Source organism: Onychomys torridus, chromosome 19 (genome assembly GCF_903995425.1).
Source record: "Onychomys torridus chromosome 19, mOncTor1.1, whole genome shotgun sequence".
Lineage (NCBI taxonomy): Eukaryota > Metazoa > Chordata > Mammalia > Rodentia > Cricetidae > Onychomys > Onychomys torridus.
The window spans coordinates 60956115-60973947 of NC_050461.1; the positions used below are offsets into that span (position 1 = coordinate 60956115).

The 17833-nt window shown below is 50.3% G+C and overlaps 2 protein-coding genes and 1 long non-coding RNA gene across 3 annotated transcripts in view; 1 reads left to right on the forward strand and 2 right to left on the reverse strand.

The window, feature by feature from the left end:
* Positions 1–583: 583 nt before the first annotated feature.
* Dll1 (delta like canonical Notch ligand 1) lies at positions 584–8946 on the reverse strand. The gene is made up of 11 exons (XM_036168518.1): positions 8313–8946; positions 7793–8086; positions 7075–7135; positions 6616–6873; positions 4773–4833; positions 4079–4209; positions 3804–3973; positions 3474–3690; positions 1577–2375; positions 1344–1461; positions 584–1244 (listed from the first exon to the last, which is right to left on the reverse strand). Exons 1-11 carry the CDS (start codon positions 8364–8366, stop codon positions 1239–1241), a joined length of 2169 nt encoding a protein of 722 aa, XP_036024411.1. The 5' UTR covers positions 8367–8946; the 3' UTR covers positions 584–1238.
* Positions 8301–17833, forward strand: part of Fam120b (family with sequence similarity 120B) — a 79702-nt gene continuing 70169 nt past the window's right edge. Inside the window, exon 1 of the mRNA XM_036168517.1 lies at positions 8301–9244. The gene's annotated coding sequence lies outside the window, so the exon portion shown is untranslated. The remainder of the gene's footprint in view (positions 9245–17833) is intronic.
* Positions 9323–10204, reverse strand: LOC118570175. Its single transcript, XR_004943159.1, has 3 exons — positions 10032–10204; positions 9794–9948; positions 9323–9581 (listed from the first exon to the last, which is right to left on the reverse strand). It is a non-coding gene; the product is annotated as an uncharacterized LOC118570175 (long non-coding RNA).

Below are 17833 nucleotides of genomic sequence, written 5' to 3' on the forward strand. Positions count from 1 at the left end.
TGTTGATACAGCTACTTAGGAGTCCAGAACCAGTAACTTCACCTATAAGCTCCATTTTCCTCTCCTGTAAGGTAGGAATAATAACATCATCCATAATGAGGGCCTGGCACCCCATAGGTGGCCAATAAGGGAGACATTCACTAGTATTTTTCTTTCCCACAATGACTGTTTGAACTAGCCAGAAACTAGCCCGTTTGAGTTAACTAGAAATAAACACACTAAGAAGTGAGTAAGCATTGTTATAAGACAGAACACCTTTGCCACGGTAATATCAAAGTAACTGACATTTGATCCTATTGAAGCTTTGTCCCAAGTCTTTAAAAATATAAAATTTGGAGGAAGTCACAAGCTCTCCAAAATACCTTATTAACACTCAAATACAGCATTGAGGGTGCAAATGCCACTCTAATGAAGACAACTTGTCCTGGCAAATCAGGAGTTCCAGAGAAAGCAGAAGGAATAATGTCTCCCATGCTCCACTGAACCAGGCAAGGCCTTTATAAAGACGCAAACACTATCCCTCTTCTCATGGTCTCCTGAAATGGATGTGTGAGGAGGTAATGACTAGAAACTACACCTGAGGTTGTAGTTCATTATATTTATTTTGGAAAAATATTTTTAAGATGAATTTCTTCATTAACAAAACAGTAAAAAACTCAAATAACATTTGCACAATATTCCATAAATACATTTATATACAAAAAATATAGTCACATAGACCCGAAGTGCCTTTGTACATATTTACCAAAATTTAAATTATAAAAAAATGAACATCACAAAATACTCAAGCTTTACAGATATCATGAAAAATATTTTTACAAATCCAAAAAAATAACACACGTTTTTTTTCCATCTAGAAAAAAAACACATTTCAGTATCAAAAAAGGACAATAAAGGCAGTTGTGTTTCTAGTTCAAGAAAGACTGGCTCATAGTAATCCAAGATAGACACGTCGGCAGTGCGTGCTTCCTTTATGCATCCAGTCACTCATCCACTTAAATATATAATCTTCAAAGCAACTGTCCATAGTGCAATGGGATCATCCGGCAGTCAGTGCAGCAGTGGGGGCTGGCAGTGTCCGGCACCTCTGCTAACTCCGAGAGAACCAGCTCCGCCTGAACCTGTTTCTCAGCAGCAATCCCTGGGGTCTCCCTTTCCTCTTTCAGCAGCATCCGTGGGGGCTATATCCTTGGAATTTTAGTTAAGAGAAATGGGAATTTTACCACATCGCTTCCATCTTACACCTAGAAAGGCCCAGGAGACAGGACAGGAAGTTAACTTTGGGCAGAAATGGACCTTCCACCATATTGCCCACCTCTGTGACAAGAATGCTGCACACTGACCTCAGTTGCTATGACACACTCGTCCTTCTCTGTAGACAGAACATACACCGACTGGTACTTGGTGTCCTTTGAAGTAGAGTAGACAGACTCAGGCCTTTTTCTGTCAGGTACCTCTCCACTGAAAGGGAAATGAGAAAGAGCCACAATAAACACACAGGAATGTGGTTGAACAAGGACATATCCAGAACGTGTAATGACCTCCCTGCCCTCCTCGCCCAGCTCACAACACACACCCCCTGAGTGTTGAGGTGCCCTTCTCTTCTCCCGCAGAGCCCTGTGGCTGGCACTTGGTGTCACGTTTGCTGTGTGCATCCCTGATGGTGGCTTCCTCTCCCTTGAGGTCTCGAACGAGGTTATAGTCCACAGCAGGGTAACGGGCCTTAAAGCTGCTCTTGTCAGCTCCATGGTCTCCATGAAAGTCCGCCTTCTTGTTGGTGTTCTTGATCTGTGTAGCCCCAATGATGCTGACGGAAACATCCTTCTCACGCTGGCAATTGGCCAGGTTGTTCATGGTCTCTGTCTCTCCCCCACAAGGGTCAGGTGGAGCCTGGTGCTTCTGTAGCTTCAGCCGGACGCAGACCACCACAGCAGCACAGCCCAGCAGCAACATCAGGACAAGCACCACCCCGGCACACACAGCCACCCAGGGGAAGGGCCCGCCCTGGCTCTCCATATGCCTGTCAATAATGTCCACCACCATGGGGCCCTGTGGTGGCTCAGGGAGCAGGAACTGGCAGTTGGGGCCACCGTAGCCCTGGGCGCACTCACACACGTAGCGTTGGCCCCTCTGGTGGCAGGTGCCCCCGTTGTGACAGGGTGCATGCTCACACCTGTTGACGGGAGCACTGCAGTTCCTGCCTGTGTAACCAGGTGGGCAGGTACAGGAGAAATCATTGACACTATCCCGGCAGGTGCCCCCATTCGCACATGGGGAAGAGGCACAGTCATCCACGTTGTCCTCACAGTGCCTCCCAGAGAAGCCAGCCTGGCACCGGCAGAGGTAGGTATTGCCGAGGTCCACACACTTGGCACCTGGAACACAGGGCAGACCTAGTCATATATGGGCACACAGAAGTTTGTTCACCAGTCAGACATGTTGATATAGCACCTGTAAATCCATAATCTACACACACCACAGAGACAATGATACTTTAGTTTTGTACTGCATAGCCTAGGATCTCAAATACAAGGTTGTTGGGGAAACACCAGGTCAAGACCTACACATTAGAAATAATAAGAGTTTGGGGTTTGGTTTCCGTTGGCTTTTTTTTTTTTTTTGGCTGTATTAGGCAAACTCTCTACATCACCAGTACCTTTGGTCCCCACATTTCTGCCTCAAACAGGCTCTTGCTAGATTTGCCAGGATGGCCTTGAACTTGATCATTTTGCCACAGCCTCTGGAGTAACTGGGATTACAAGCCTGTGCCACCACATCCAGCCTCCAGATTAATGTTTTGACAACACTGTGTAAAGCATCTTGTCTGATCACTGTGTTCCTCTCACAACCACCAGACAAGGGATAAGACACTGCTAGATCCAGGTTACAGGCGGAGAAATTAAGGATTAAAGACAATGTCACATTTGCTGACATCATACTGTTAGTGAGAAAAGAGGACCGAAAACAGAGAGGAGGGAAGGCAGGCAAGAATGAAGAAAGGGAGAAAGGGAGGGAGGGGAAGGAGAAAGGAAGGGAAGAAAAAGGGCAAGAAGGAAAGGTAGCTAATGGGCCCGACTTCCCTAAGTCTATACAGGTATCCTGACCTCTCTCCCACTAGCGAGAGGTCCACAGTGCACAAAGCATGCCTCCTCATTCTTGGTACCCAAACTGCTATCTGGAGAGAGACTCCCTTCCCAAGACGCCATGGCTGTGTTTCCTCTATCTGAGCAGAGCCTGCAGAGCCACGGATGGTGCCAAGCAACTCCACACAGAGCCTGAGCAGGTTGTGGCCTGCTGACCAGGGTATTCCCTGCATTATGAATATGCAACTAATCCTCCTGATTGTCTTCCTTCCTCCTGAATCCTCATGGAATTGATTCAGGGATCCACAAACCCACAAAGCAATGTGTTCCTCTACTAAGGAATGCACATGCTTTTGGAGTCAGTCCCCAGACATCTCCATTGACCCTCACCATTAGAACAAGGGGAAGAGCTGCAGAGATCCATCTTCTTCTCACAGTTGAAGCCAGAGAAGCCCAAAGGGCAACGACAGGTGTAGCCTCCGTCGGGGTTGTCTGAACACCGTCCCCCATTGAAGCAGGGACCATCTGCACAAGTCATGGCACTCAGCTCACAGATCTTGCCATAGAAGCCAGGGGGGCAGGTGCAAGAGTAGCTGTCCTCAAGGTCCTGTTCAAGGAAGCCAAAGAGAGGCTTTCTTAAGCTGTTCCAAGAACTTGCACACTTTATTTAAAAGCCAGGATCCCTTCTTCAGGTAGAACAACACAGTGCACCTGACTCACCGTGCAGCTACCTCCATTCCGGCAGGGGCTTGGCGCACACTCATCTACCTCCAGCTCGCAGTTGGCACCTGTGTACCCAGGCCGACAGGAACACGTGTAGCTCCCCTGGCCCGTGTTGGTGCACGTGGCTCCATTCCTGCATGGCTTGTGATGAGTGCAATAATTCAGGTCTGCCAGGGTGGAGACAGGAAGGGGCAGGAAGCCCAAGGTCAAATACAGGAAAACGCTACTTTTCCAGTGGGCATCACCTGGCAATCATAGAGGGAGTGGCTTACCCTGGTTGCAGAAAAGGCCCCCCCAGCCTTCCTGGCAATTACACTGCCAGGGCTGCTGACAGGTACCATGGAGACAGCCTGGGTACCGGATGCATTCATCGCAGTAGCGGCCCTGCCATCCAACTCTGCACCTTGGAAAAAGCAAAACACAATCACATTGCCTTCTAGATTCATAATGTCCTTCTCACACACCAAAAAAACATATCCAGAAGCACCAATCAGCTACCAGTCCTCAAACTAGGCAGGATGAGGGCTAGGTTAAAGCCCCTGAACTGTCCACTCTCAAAGTCTTAATGAAGGGCACAGAGGCTGCCCTGGTTGCCTTTAACATGCAGAAGGACTATGGATGTGAAAGCTCATTTTCCACACAAACTTTGTAACTGAGGCCTATATATTCTCAGTAAGAATATGAACATAAGTTCATACAGCTTATACATTTTCAGACCCTTATTAGAGTAACATCTCCCACTCCCTGGGAGTGTTTTACATACTATATGTGAAGAAGAAAAAAAAAAGCAAGAGGAAAAGGTGAACCAGGCATGGTGGTATGGGGAGCCTGCAGCGAAGGACTGCGAGTTCACAGCCAGCTTAGGCCATCAACACCTCTGGGCTACATAGAAAGTCTCATAGAAAGAGGAAGGAGGAGGAGGAGCAAGAGGAGGAGGAGGGGACAAAAACAACTTTGCAAACTTACTTGCATTCCCCTGGCTTGTCACAAAATCCATGTTGGTCATCACACCCCGGCAGACAGATTGCTGCAAGCAAATAAAAATAGAGGTTGAAGCCCCACCCTGGGGATTCCCCAGCATCACACCAGGTGGGACTCAGGCAAAATTAGCGGTACCCACTCTGTAGGTCCAGGCTGAGTGGATCCCAGGCTTCAGAGCCTGGCCCACCCTGGCTGGTGGCTTTGGACTTCATTCAAGCCTGGGATGAGCATTCTTCTTAACATAGTGCTTCCAGGACAAAAGGGCTCTCAGAAGCCCCCACTCCTACCCTGTCCCTTTTTCTTCTAAAAGAGGGTCAGAAGTCTTCTCCCTCCTCCTCCCCCACTTCCCAATTCTATGCACAAAGCTCCACCTCTTAATATCCCAGAAAGTGTGTGTGCAGATAAGAGTGGACAGCTGGTGTGCAGCGTGCAGGGCAGGACAGCTGCTCCATTGTCTCTTCCCTCCCGCAGCTGCCCCAACACAACAATGCTGCCCCCACCCAACCCCCAGCCTGAGCATGTGTGTATGCACTCACACAAGCGCGCGTGTGTGCACATACCCTTCTACCAATGGGAACAGGCAGTGTCCCCACCGCCTATCCTCGGAGAGATCTAATCTATGGCACGTGTAAGCAGGGGCGGGGAGAGACCCCAGTGTTTGAATAAGAAGAAAAGTTTAGATTTCTGGCTACCACAGAACCATTGGTCCCTAGAGAGGAAAGCTACAGCGGGGGGGCCAGAGAGTCTGAAGAGGTGGGGGGCAGCCACAGGCTGAGGCTTCGAGCTGGCTCACTTCCCCAGTTATGAAACTCATTAATGATCAGCAACTCCAGTTCTTAAGAAAACAGCCAGCTCTGGCCAAGGCGGGCCATCAAAGGAGCTCCAAAGCCCTTAAGGATAGGGGAAACTAGGCAACAATGACATTCAGGCTTTTGCTGAAGTGAGGACCCCTTCTTCCTCGGCAAAAACTAAAGCTAGGAAGCTACTCCATATCCTCCCCCAGGCACTGACAGAGGTTCTGGGCCTCACAGAGTCCAATGTTCAACTGCTCCAGGGCAGGAGAACAAAAGTTCACCAATTCCTAACTGGAAAGAAATGCCATTCTTACGGGTTGGACAGATGAGGAGGGAGGTCTACTTATGAACCAGAACCAGAATAGGAGTACTCCCTTTGGCCCCGGCCCCCTGGTTTGCAAGGGCATTACAGGACATCAGTTACTGCATTTCCTTACAGACAGTCTGCTGTAAGCATTTAGACTACCGATCAAGTGCCCTTCACCAAGTGGTCCTGCAGTCTGCCTCGGCACACCTGCTGGCTTTCCCCAGCCCAAAAGACTGAAGACTTCACTACAGGACAGGACACAGAGAATATCACAGGGAATCTTTGGAAATGGATTACTCTGTGGGCAGGTCAGGCATCCTAACTCTGTGGAGGAAAGGGAGGGCTGCCCAAAGAGACATTGTCACAGCAAGGAGAACTGTTGGAAAATGAGCCCTCCACATCCCCTCTCTGTCCCTCCCTTCCTTCCTCCCTTCCCTTTCTAATACAAAGGCCTAGGGAGAGCACAGCCTTACTTCCTGACCCCTGGCCTTGTCTCTGAACTCCTCCCTGTGAAGAAAAGCGGCTTCCTACAGTGGATACAAGGTCTCCCTTGTTAAAATGCCTGAGTAGAGCCTAACTCTGACACTGACTATAAGACCTTAGCAAGACACATCTGCTCTTTAGGCCTCAGTTTCCCCTACTGGGCCATGGCTACCATCTCCTGCTGCTAAGTCCTGTGAATTTCCCCCTAAATGGACCCTTAGGAGTCATCCTCCTGAGGACTCACGTTCAGTGCAGTACTGGCCTTTCCAGCCAGGGTCGCACACCTTCTCCCCTCTCTCCCCGCAGGTGAAGTGGCCAAAGGCATCATCCCTGGGTCGGCAGAACACGGAGCAACCTTCTCCGTAGTAGTGTTCATCACACACAAAACGGTAAGAGTACCGGAGGTCTGTGCGCCCGCTACTGTGAAGGTCCTGAGACCACTCCTCTCCCACAGTCAGGTGTCTCTGCGTGGTCAGGCGGCTGATGAGCCTTTCTGGGTTTTCTGAGAGAGAAGATGCTCAGGTTGGTTCTGATACCATTCAGAGGCCAGGAACCGAGGGAGTGTCGGGGATGCTGTCAACATGGGTTGGACTCTGAACTCCAGGTGCAGGCAGAATGAAGACATCAGAGGATTTGGGTGAGTGGGTAAAATAAAATGTGTATCAACGAGGAGTTTGCACAGCTTGTGGGTCTGGAGTCTTACCTGTTGCGAGGTCATCAGGAGAATCTGTATGGAGGGCTTCAATGATCAGAGAGAAGGTACCCTGGGAAAAAGGGAAAGGGTGCATGATAAACCAGAAGTGTGGAGGAGGAGAAGGAAAGACATTCAGGGAAAACAAGTACAGAGTCAGACCTCTGTATGGTGCCAGTGAGGGTCAACTCCTATCACTTTCCTTAAGAAAACAGAATAATTTTAGCATGGTTTTCCGGTGTGTGGTCTGTTAATACGTTAATATAGGATATCGTGTTTGCTTTTAAAAAAGGGAGCGAGTGCTGGAGCCAACAAGGTGGCGTGGTGGAAGAGGAGAGGGCATCCGTGTCTGTAATTAGTTTTCTGGGACTGAAATCTCGAGACTGGAGAGCAAACGCTACTCTAGTGGTGATACAGTCAGAGGCCTAGGAGCTAGGGGACACGAACTCTCCCAGTCTTGGGAGGAGAAAAAGAGCACTCGACCCTCCAGATAAGTACCAAGGTGTATGAGAAATGCCCTGGCCTTGCGAAAGCTTCTGATGCTCCACATCCCCACCTCAACCTCCAGAGTCTGCAGGTCAGTTCTTGATAAGAACTCAAGACCATAGGCGTGTCTTTGTGGGGTTCTCCAACCCTTTGCAGTGGCCAGTGTCTTCCTCCCGCTGCCAGCCACCCGCCCGCCACCCCTACCCCTCCAGGCCCAACGGGGTGCGCGCAGGTGCCCACTCACTGGCCAGGTGAAGCCGAAGGGAAAACGGATGGGGTTGCTGAAGGCAGGGTCAATGCCTGCGCCATCAGGCAGGCTGAAGGAGTCGACACCCAGCACTGGCGTGACTGTGCTACCGTAGGTGCAGGGTGGCTCCGGGGACACGCTGGCCTGATAGTGCTTGAGGCATACGCGGAAGAAGGTCCTGCAGGCGCACGGCGGGCCTGAACCCCCGCGGCAGCAGTTGCGGTTCCCCAGCAGCCCCTTCTTGTTGACGAACTCCTGCAGCTTCAGCTCAAACACGCCAGAGCTCCAGACCTGCGCGGGGAAGGGGCGTGAGGACGCACTGGCGGCGGAGGGGCCCGGGGCGCGCGGGCTCTTGCTAGGACGCAGAGGCCGAGCGCACCGCAGCTCCCGTCCGGAGCCGCCCGCTGCCGGGCAGCTCGCAGGGTCGTAGCTGCCGGAGTCACTTGGGGATGGACAGCTGATCAGCTTGTCCAGCTCCCCTCCCTCCACCGCGCAGCAGCCCCGCCCGGCACCCTACCTGGCACAGCAGGGCCGAGACCACGGCAAGGGCTAGCGCGCTCCGACGGCCCATGGTACCGCTGGACACCCTTGCTCTCCGAGAGTATCCTCTGTTCTCTCTTCAAAGACCCAGGAATGCCACGAAAGTCTATGGTGACGCGTGGAGCACCGGCGGAGAGGCGTCTCTCGGCTCCAGGTGTGATAATGGGGGCCAGTTGTTTAAAGAGGGTGCGGAGCTTCAGATACGTCCCTGGCAGGCTCTGCGAGGCACTGAAAAGGGCAACTTTCGGTTTCCTCTTCTGGCTTTCAGTCCACGAGTAGGTGAGGGTCGCCCGCTTTCTGGTTTTGTCTTAAGCTTCTTCGCGGAAGGAAAGAGGAAAAAGGAGAGAAGACACGGAGGAAAGAGAGTCCAGATGTTCGGCTTAATTCCCAAGAGAGCTTGCAGTGGCTTCCTTCGGAGGCCTATTAGAGAGCGGCGCTCTGGAAATCCCACCGGTGAGGCGATAATCCGGGGCCCCGAGGGGCGCGGTGGGAACGGACGGCGGCGGTGGCAAGAACTGCGGCGCGCGCCCTGCTTTCCCGGCCGGGCGTCACTCGGCGGCCACTGCCGCTCCCGGAGGGTACTGGACCGGTATCTCTTGCGCCACCGCAAAACCCCGCGTCTTCTCCAAGAATTCAGCCAATGCCATGCGAGAACACACACCCAGGACCGGAGGCCGAAGCGTGGGAGGCTCCGTGCCGCACCGGTGCTCTCCCGTGACCTGCCTCGGTCAGACAGGGTAACCGCGGGTGCACGCCGGAGGATCTGGCCGAGGCAGGCGCCCGCCGCCCTTAAATCCCGCCGGCCTCTCGCATAACTAATGAGATGCAAATGAGCAGCCCCCCAATCTGGCGAGAGCTGTCACAAAGGAGCCACTTTTCCAAACCCTCCTCTCAATGGATCGCCAAATGGTCAGTGAGCTGTAAAATGTGCAACCCTCCTCCCCGCCCCCACCTCCCCGCCCCCTAGTCCTCTCTGCCTCCGCCCTCGCCCCTTCGCCTCCCTCCCCCAGCGCAAAACCCGCTCATTTACATTCCTGCAAAACGTTCGCTGCGACGAACTGCTCTGCTCCTGGAGCTCGAGCCGACGCCGTGTCTCCCACCGCCCTACCGACACAGGCCCGAAGACCCCAGGCACGCTGGGCCGCCTGCGCCTCCTACCCGCGGTCACCGATAGACTCGCGCGCAGGACACGGCCTCCGGACTCTGGCGTCTCCAACGCTGGCCGCCTGGGCTCTCCTCGGTTGTTCTGTCCTCGGGATTGAGGAACCGGGGAGAGGTTAGAGGCCCGCGTCCCTGACGCTGCCCCTCCTCCCTGGCAGGCTCTATCAAAGGAGGAGTCTCCCGGAGGGGGCGGGGGCGGGGACCCGGCAGGAAAGGGACCCTTGAAGAGGTGGGCAAAGGGTGGCAAGAAGACCGCGGCAGTTTTGGGAAGTTTGGGGAGGTTAGACACGCTTATACCTCTGGCGGAGGATGGCGATTGAACCTCGGAGAGCGCCGCTGGGCTCGCGATCCCGGTCGGGCTCCCCCAGAGACCGCAGCGTTCAGGAGCCCCGGTGTCTCCGTGTTGTCCGCGATCACTGGAAATGGGAATCCAGGTCCGGGAAGCGTGTTCCCTGAGTCAGGAGAGCCAAAAGCTTCAGCTTACCCCCTTCCCAATGCACACACCCTCTCCCGGGAGATTTTCGACCGCCACCACCTTCACTGGTGTCCCGGTCCCACTCTCCCGGGTATTCCCCTCAGGCCTCTCTCTGCTTGGTAAAAAGTGAGTTTGGTGTGTGTCGTTCGCGTGGCTGTCATTAAGGCAGTCTGTTATTGTGCGAGGCTGAATCAGTGGTTCTTTGTGCGCTCAGCTGTATGGTAATGCAGACAGCACCTGCTCTCCGCACAATGCGGAGAGAAAGAGCTCCCCTCCGCGCACGCCGCGGCCTCTGCGACAATGTCCGGCACATGTTCGAAAGACTCTCCCCCCCCGCCCCCCACCCCCAACACACAACCTTTACACAACCGTCACCTTATTAGGTTTTTACACATCCATCAGACACTAGAACTTTCGTTTTCACCGTTTTAAGGGAAATGAGTTTATTGGGAGGGCCCAGGACACATGTATCACTATGAATTATCTAACCTGCTCCCCTGTTACAGGCTCCAGGGAGAAGTAAATGGAGGTATAGACTCTGACTTAGCACCTAGCTTTGTGTTGAACATGCAATGAACTCGGTGTTCCCATCTCTGGGGGGTCCTTCTCATTCCACCCCTAACACCTTGGCCGCTTCGTTAGAATCCCAAGCTGTGATTACTGGAACTAGTGTTGCTTTGGTTGTAGAACAGCCCCTAGGGTGTGCGTGGCAGGTGTCCTCACTGTAGGTGTGTTGTCCTGCTGGTGAGAATGAGCCCTGTCCTGGCAGGGTATCTTTATCTTTTAGGCCAGTATCTGGATCAAGATCTCTATAATGCACAGAAAGAGAACACACACACACACACACACACACACACACACACACACACACACACCACAGCCAGGAAAACACTGGTAAGAATCTAAGCAGTTGCTTGGCAGAATCATCTCTGTTGGGCCATCTGGCAACTGGAATTATAGCTCCTTTTCTGATGACCCAGCCTGTCTTTAGCTACCCTGTCTCCCAAACACTTGCAAAGTTTCAGAATCAACAGGAATCTGCACTTCAAGTTGTCATTGCTGACTCATAAAAAGAGTTAACCAAAAAAACAAAACAAAAAAACAACAACAACAAAAAAAATAGAAACAAACCCTTGTGTACAATGCTCAAGGCTGAGTGAGGCAAGAGAAGCAGGGTTGGACCCCGCTTTAAGAAAAAAAAATCAACTGTTTATCATAGAACAAATGGGGTCTTCAAAAGACACTGCTAGCCCTCTGGCACACCCCCACAGCAGTGGCAAAAGCAGAGTCCCTGTCCTTTGTAAACTGTGTAGGGACTTGCTACATCATCACCACAAGGCTGGGCTAGCTTGAATCCTAACTTAATCTTGCCACCTAGTGTTGGGATCCCTTTTTCATTGGGTTACCATTTCCTCTAAAAGTTACTTTCCGAGAACTCGGCTTCTTCCAGCTCAGAAGCTGCTCTCTGTGGGGGCCGGGGAGAGAGACCCAGGTGAGAGCCGTCCTGCGGCAGGCAGAGGGGAGTCAAAGGAGAAAAGAAACAAGGTCAAATGCAGAGTCCTTCCTCTGTGCCTTCCAGATTACAAGATGACAGGAAATATCAGGAACCTTTCAATTAGAAGATGGAAGTGGAAGCCAGGGTCATTTGAATGCCTGTTTAGAAAACTGGAAATGAAAAGTTCCACGCGCAAGGGCTTAGACCTTGAGGGGGAGGACTTGTCCCAAATCTTTAACAAACCCCCCTCGGTATCAAGTATTTGTTAAATGGACATGGCACAGATTTCTCGATTACAGTGGCAAAGCAGGACTGAAAGGCATCGTGAAATCCATCAGAATCCTTCCCCAAGCTTCCATTCTTTTCCAACTTAATTTATGCCACACCATTCTGTATTGGGGAAATCAAGCAGAAAGCTCTTTTTTTTCCCTCCCTCCTACTCCTTCTGCTCTTCTTCTTCTTCCTCTTCCTCATCCTCCTGTTCCCCCATTCTCAGCCTCCCACCCCTAAGTTGGTTCCTATTCCCCTCTCTTTCAAAAGCAGAGCTAACGGGGAGACGGTTTAACTTCAGTGTTTCTATAGGAGCCTGTTGTAGGTTAACTCCTGCGTACCAGTAGCTGAGAGGAACAAAGGGGAGACTCGAGGTCCAACTATTCATCCTTTCTTTGCACTTTAATTTTCATTGATTGGGAAGACAAGGGGAGCCCTTAGGGATTCGAGCTGGAGGGGAGGACACGCCTTTAGACGCCATCAGCCCCCTAGCCAGCCATCTGCTCTGAACCAAATGGCGTTTTTTCACTCCCTAACTGCATGTCTCTATACTCCCACAGCTAAGCACTCAGAACCCCCCAAATGCAGGAGGGAGCTTAAGCCAGAGTATGTTAAATAGATTTGCCTGAATGTTGGCCCAGCCAACAGATTTCCCCTCCCCACACACCATAAATCCTCACCTTGACCATTAGAAGAAAGAAGGAAACTTTCTTTTAAATGCTTTTTGATGTTTCAGCAAATTTACTGTACAAAGTGAGGCTCATTAGAACTGAGAAGACACCGAATACATCAGATACAGGACTTGAAGGAAACATTTGTTGTCTGGTGGTAGTGTTGATTTTTTTCCACCACCACCACCCCCCAGTCTGAATAATTGCAGTGGGTGGATAGGGCAGACTCAGGTTGCATAATAATCAGAATTCAGACCACAACAAATGCATCTGGAGTTCTGTCTGTAATTGATCCTGATTGTTTTCTGTATTTTACTGGTCCATGTGGTAATAAAAACTCCCAGCCTCAATCTTATTGAATTAAATGGGCCCATCCTTAGCATAGGTCACCTAGCTCTGATCCAGCTCCTTCATACACACACACACACACACACACACACACACACACACACACACACACGGCTCAGTTTTCAAGGTACAGATATAACCGTGGCTGCAGACAAGGCAGTATCCATGAACAGCTCCCGAACAGTTTCAGACAAGACCAGCACAGGTTCAGTTTTCTGTGTAAACAAATCTGGAGACTTGAGTGGGGTTTGTGTTTTCTCAGACCAACTGAACACTGTATACACAACAGAGGGTTCTCTTATTCCTAAGAATTAGGATCCTTGTTCAGAACAACAAAACTGAAACTTCCAAGCAGCAAATCTGGTGTTGATCAAACATGCCAGCTTGCTTGAGAGGAGGAGGAAGAAGAGGAGGAGGAGGAGCCTGCGTATTAATTAGAACTAACATCACATCTTGCCCAACAGCCCTTCTGTCCACTTTCCTCAGCCAGTTTTAGAATCAAAAGCAGTTAAAACATTAAGGGGAAAAAAACCCTCCTTGCAGTGAGATGGAAAGCCAGCAGGCACCTGTGGCCCACCTGTCTGGTGTGATTATGGTAGGTATTTGCCAAAATCTTCCGCAGAACCCTTTTTTTAAAAGCCTCACTATAGTGTCGAGCTGTCCTGGAACTCGAGATTCTCCTGCCTCAACCTCCCGAATTCTGGGATTGCAAGCATGCCAAACATAACCCTGGCACACACACTTAATGTTTGTACAGACATGTGCATACTTGATTGCAGTTAGCATTTGGCTTCCATTTAGATGAGAGAATTCGCGCCTCAGATTCACCAGCACCAGGTGGGCCGGGTGGGCCTAGCCTCTCCTATGCTGTTGGCAGCACACTCAAAGGAGTAGTAGACCCAAAAGGTTCTGGCATGGCGCCCATCGAACCCCAGAGTGGATCAGGGTCCTAACTCCATCATGCCTTAGGATCACAACCCTTTCTTTTTTCGATGGAATCGGCTGTCGTGTCCTCTGACCCACAGAGTTTGTGGTGTTTTTCCTTTGGGTGGCTAGATAGGAAACTCTGAGCCATTGTATGAGCTCCGAGGACACCTCACCCTGGGGTGCGTGGGTCTTGGGAAGCCGGCTGCAGAAAGTTGCAAAGGCATGTGCTGATTTACATGAGAAAAGGGGAGGCGCGTGGCTCAGCTGGCGGCTGCCGCGCAGATGACAGATCGCCCCACCCGCGGCCCCTCCCCCTATGCCTCTCCTTCCGCGGAATCGTGGGTTGTCTGCTCCGGGCTGTCCTGCGCTGATTTCCATGACAAAGCGCGTGTTTACCTGCGGCTGCAGCCCAGGCGGGCGGGCCTTTGTCCCAGGATCAGATTACCCCAGCAGCTGCTTGTGGCCAGCCGGAGAGAGTCACGCACGCACCTCGCACTCGGAACTTTCCTCGGCCCTTGGTCGGGAATGGGTAGCAATGGGGTGAAAGGTTTGTGGGAGGAAGGGGGCAGCAGGGGAGAAGCTGCGTTTAGCTTGAGCGTAGGATCGCGACTCTCAGCTAGAGTTAGCGCCCCTGGGGGCTTCCAGACCGTGGCGATGCTAGGGAGGTGCGGTTGGGAAAGGGGTGTGTGTGTGGGGGGGGGTCATCCTTAGGCCAGTAGATGGGGGTACGACTTGAGGGCGTAGTAACTTGAGTCACGAAGCCTTGAGGCAGAAGTCGTGACGGTTCCATGCAGCTGGGCCCAGACCATGGCTCTCTCACCTCACCTGATAATGAGGAGGACCAGACGGCTCTGCGACCGACGTCAGAATGAGCCGCCCCCACCGCTTCACCCAGCGTCTAATTTCCCAGGCTCTGGCCTTGGGCTGGAGGGTTTAAAGATAAGGCTCATAGAGTCTCTTAAACAATAACCTCAAAAGCCTGGCGCTCTCCGGCTTGTCACTACTAGAGTCTGGGCTAGGCTTGCTGTGTGCGCACGTGTGCTTCACAGCCTCCCCGCCAAAGTCCCTGTGGGGCACAACAGCACCCAAAGGCCACTCCCAAGGAGCCCTAGACAAGCCTCGGGACCTTGGAAGCTTTCAGTGCTCCAGGCTTCCCTGGCCTCCCCCACCTCCCTTTTCTGTGAGCATCTGCCCTGGAGAACAGATGTGGGCACCTGCAGTGACAGGCCGCATATGCTCTGTCCTATTCACAGGCATTCAGACGTGGCACAATGAGCGGCTTTTGTGTGCCGAGAGTCACTAAATATATTAATCTGTACTCCCCAGAGCACCGGGCTGTTTAATTTTTCACTAGCAATAACATCTGATCTAATCCTTAAATCGGCTCCCAAAAGCCTTCCCTCCCGCACACCCCCTCTCCTGAAGAAAAAAAAAAAAAAAAAAAAAAAAACGTGTGAAGTTATTCAACTTCCCACCTGTTGCCTGCTGTATTGGGCCGGGTCACTTCGACTTCTAATGTTGGTTCCCGTAGGGGGTGAGTGGAGGGCACATGCTTGCTACATGAGCATGGCCACGGTGTGTTTATCAGAAGGAAAATGAATACTAAGTGTGGAGTGTGGCTCCCCAAATGTTGTGCAAACAAAGAACAATAATTGTTAGACAGCTTCCAAAGCAACTCAGCACACTTACCCTGCCTGTGTGAGCACCTTTAAAAATATACATTGAGTTCCCATTTATCTTTGTGTTTATTAAACTCTAGTGGTTATTATAAGTACTGGTCAATGGGCTATACAGCCCAGAGGTAACATAAATCTCAGATGTCTTTTTTTTTTTTTTTAAGCAATTTTGTTGCAGAACTCTTTTATCTTAGCATCCCTTATTCCATTTTGATTTGTTTTGGGCCACAATGACTCCTTTAGTGCCATTGTGGCTGTCACAATGCCCAGGGACATCAGGCTGTGAATGAAGACAGAAGCAGTCTAAACAAGCCAAACCCTTTCTTTCCTTTCTGTGCATTGTCTTATGAATGGGCCTTCGGCTGCATTCTGCTGCTAGGAGACCAGACTGGCAAAGCTCTACTCCAGTAAATCTGCTGGGCAGAAAGGGACCCAAAAAGCAGCCTGAGTACTAGAGAGGAAAGAAAGGGGACAAAACCATACTTTTCCACCGCAGTCAGCATGTTCCTTGATCTCAAAATGTAAAATCTCTAAATGTTTCTTGAATGTTGCGTTTAAGTTTTCTGTCTTCGTTTTCACCCCCTCATCAACTTCCATCAGGACATGGAGGACAGACAGCACTGGGTCACCGCCAACATTTGTTTTCAAAGGGTGATATTTTCTTTTAGGAAAGCGAGAGCATGTCCTTCCCAGTGCTTCCAGAATGTGCATGCTGCTAGTCAATGAGAACATGGTGATGCTCCCAGACTTTAAGTTATGATCACAGCTGTGACCTGTGTCAGTGATGACCGGAATTGTTCCTGTTGTTCCTGTTCCCGATGATAAGTTGAGACAAGAAATATCACTGCTTTCCAGTAACGAAGGTCCTAAGGACTGCTCTCACTACTTGTTAGCTGGTGATCCCTCATTCCTCAGGGATGGGTGGAGTCCCCTTACCACTGTCCAGGTCAGTGGGAAACCAGATGACTCAGAGGCAGGGATAGGGTCAGGCATGGCAGGGAGTGGAAGGTTGTTCATTCTCTGCTCCCAAGGCTTGGAGTCCGTCTGAAATTAGACATATTGTCTGTTTCTATAACAAGTATAAAACAAGTTTCAAAAAACTTTCTTGTTTTTCCATTTCCTGAATGGGTTTGAACAAGATTAGCACTCTTCCTTAAAAGCACGACAGAATTTGTCAGTAAAGCCATCAATGTTTGTTTGTTTTTTCTGCAGAAATACTTTTGCCCAATTTCTTGAATACACATAGGGCTCGCTCTCTCTCTCTCTCTCTCTCTCTCTCTCTCTCTCTCTCTCTCTCTTTCTGGTTTTTTGAGACAGGGTTTCTCTGTGTAGCTTTGCACCTTTCCTGGAACTCACTCTGTAGCCCAGGCTGACCTCGAACTCACAGAGATCCACCTGCCTCTGCCTCCTGAGTGCTGGGATTAAAGACGTGCACCACCACTGCCCAGTGGGTTTTACCTCTTAAATTACTTCTTTGGTCAGTTACACACAAGAAATTTCCTTGTCTAAAATTGCTCAAAATGTTGGGGCTGGAGAGATAGCTCAATTGTTAAAAGCCTTTGCGGCTTTTTCAGAGGACTGGGGTTAGATTCCTGGTATTCACATGGCAGCCCAAAACAGCCCCTAACTCTAGTTCAAGGAATCTGACTCCCTCTTCTGGCCTCTTCAGGTACCAGTCATGTACACAGTGCACATGCATACACACAAGCAAAACATACACAAAAAAATAATAAATCTTTTAAGTTGATCAAATATTCTTTAATCTCTTTACTGTGAGTGAGATCTACGGTAATATGATCTAACATTGTTAGTGGGGGTTATCTGTGTCTCCTCTCCTTATCACATCCTTTTGTTCATTGATTTTCTCTGTGGATCGAGGCAGCTACTGAAGCAGTTATTAGTCTCACTCATTTCTTGATGTCTGAATATGGTAATTTCACATTTTGTCAAGCTTTGTGGCTGTTTAAAGTGGGAGAAAAGTTCTGTTGGAATTACGCCTTCACAGGTGGAAGCTGAAACAGACACTTTGGATGCAAGTAACAGAAAATCCTAATTCTTTATTTAATACATGAACAGACTTTGCTTTATTCCATTAGTTGGGAGGGGTGGTCTGAGTGTGAGTAATTTGATGGCTTCACTCATCACTCATCCCAAGGCTTCCATCTACCCTGTACTTGGTGAGCTCCTATGTCCTGGAAATTTCTCATACAGCAGTGACCATGAGAAAAGAAGGGGTGTTTTATTCCTAGATGGTACCCTATACCAAGTGTGAAACACTAAAGTAACCATGTGACCATGTTTGCATAGATATGATTTTCTTCTTTCCCATTTTCAGATGATCTGTACCAAATAAAATTTTGGGCCCATGTGGTTGCCACATTCAAAGGCACTCATTTCAATATTGTTCTTCATTCATTATAATGATTACCCCTTTTGAGAATGTGACCACTGGTAAGTTTCCCATGCTCAAGTGAA

Bases quoted from the DNA above. Each gene is read 5' to 3' on its own strand.
- Dll1 (XM_036168518.1), bottom strand. From the start codon at position 8,366: ATGGGCCGTCGGAGCGCGCTAGCCCTTGCCGTGGTCTCGGCCCTGCTG. The intron at 6,874-7,074 runs GTAAGACTCCAG...CTTCTCTCTCAG, and splicing joins TCCTGATGACCTCGCAACAG to AAAACCCAGAAAGGCTCATC. The intron at 3,691-3,803 runs GTGAGTCAGGTG...TTCCTTGAACAG, and splicing joins GGAATGGAGGTAGCTGCACG to GACCTTGAGGACAGCTACTC.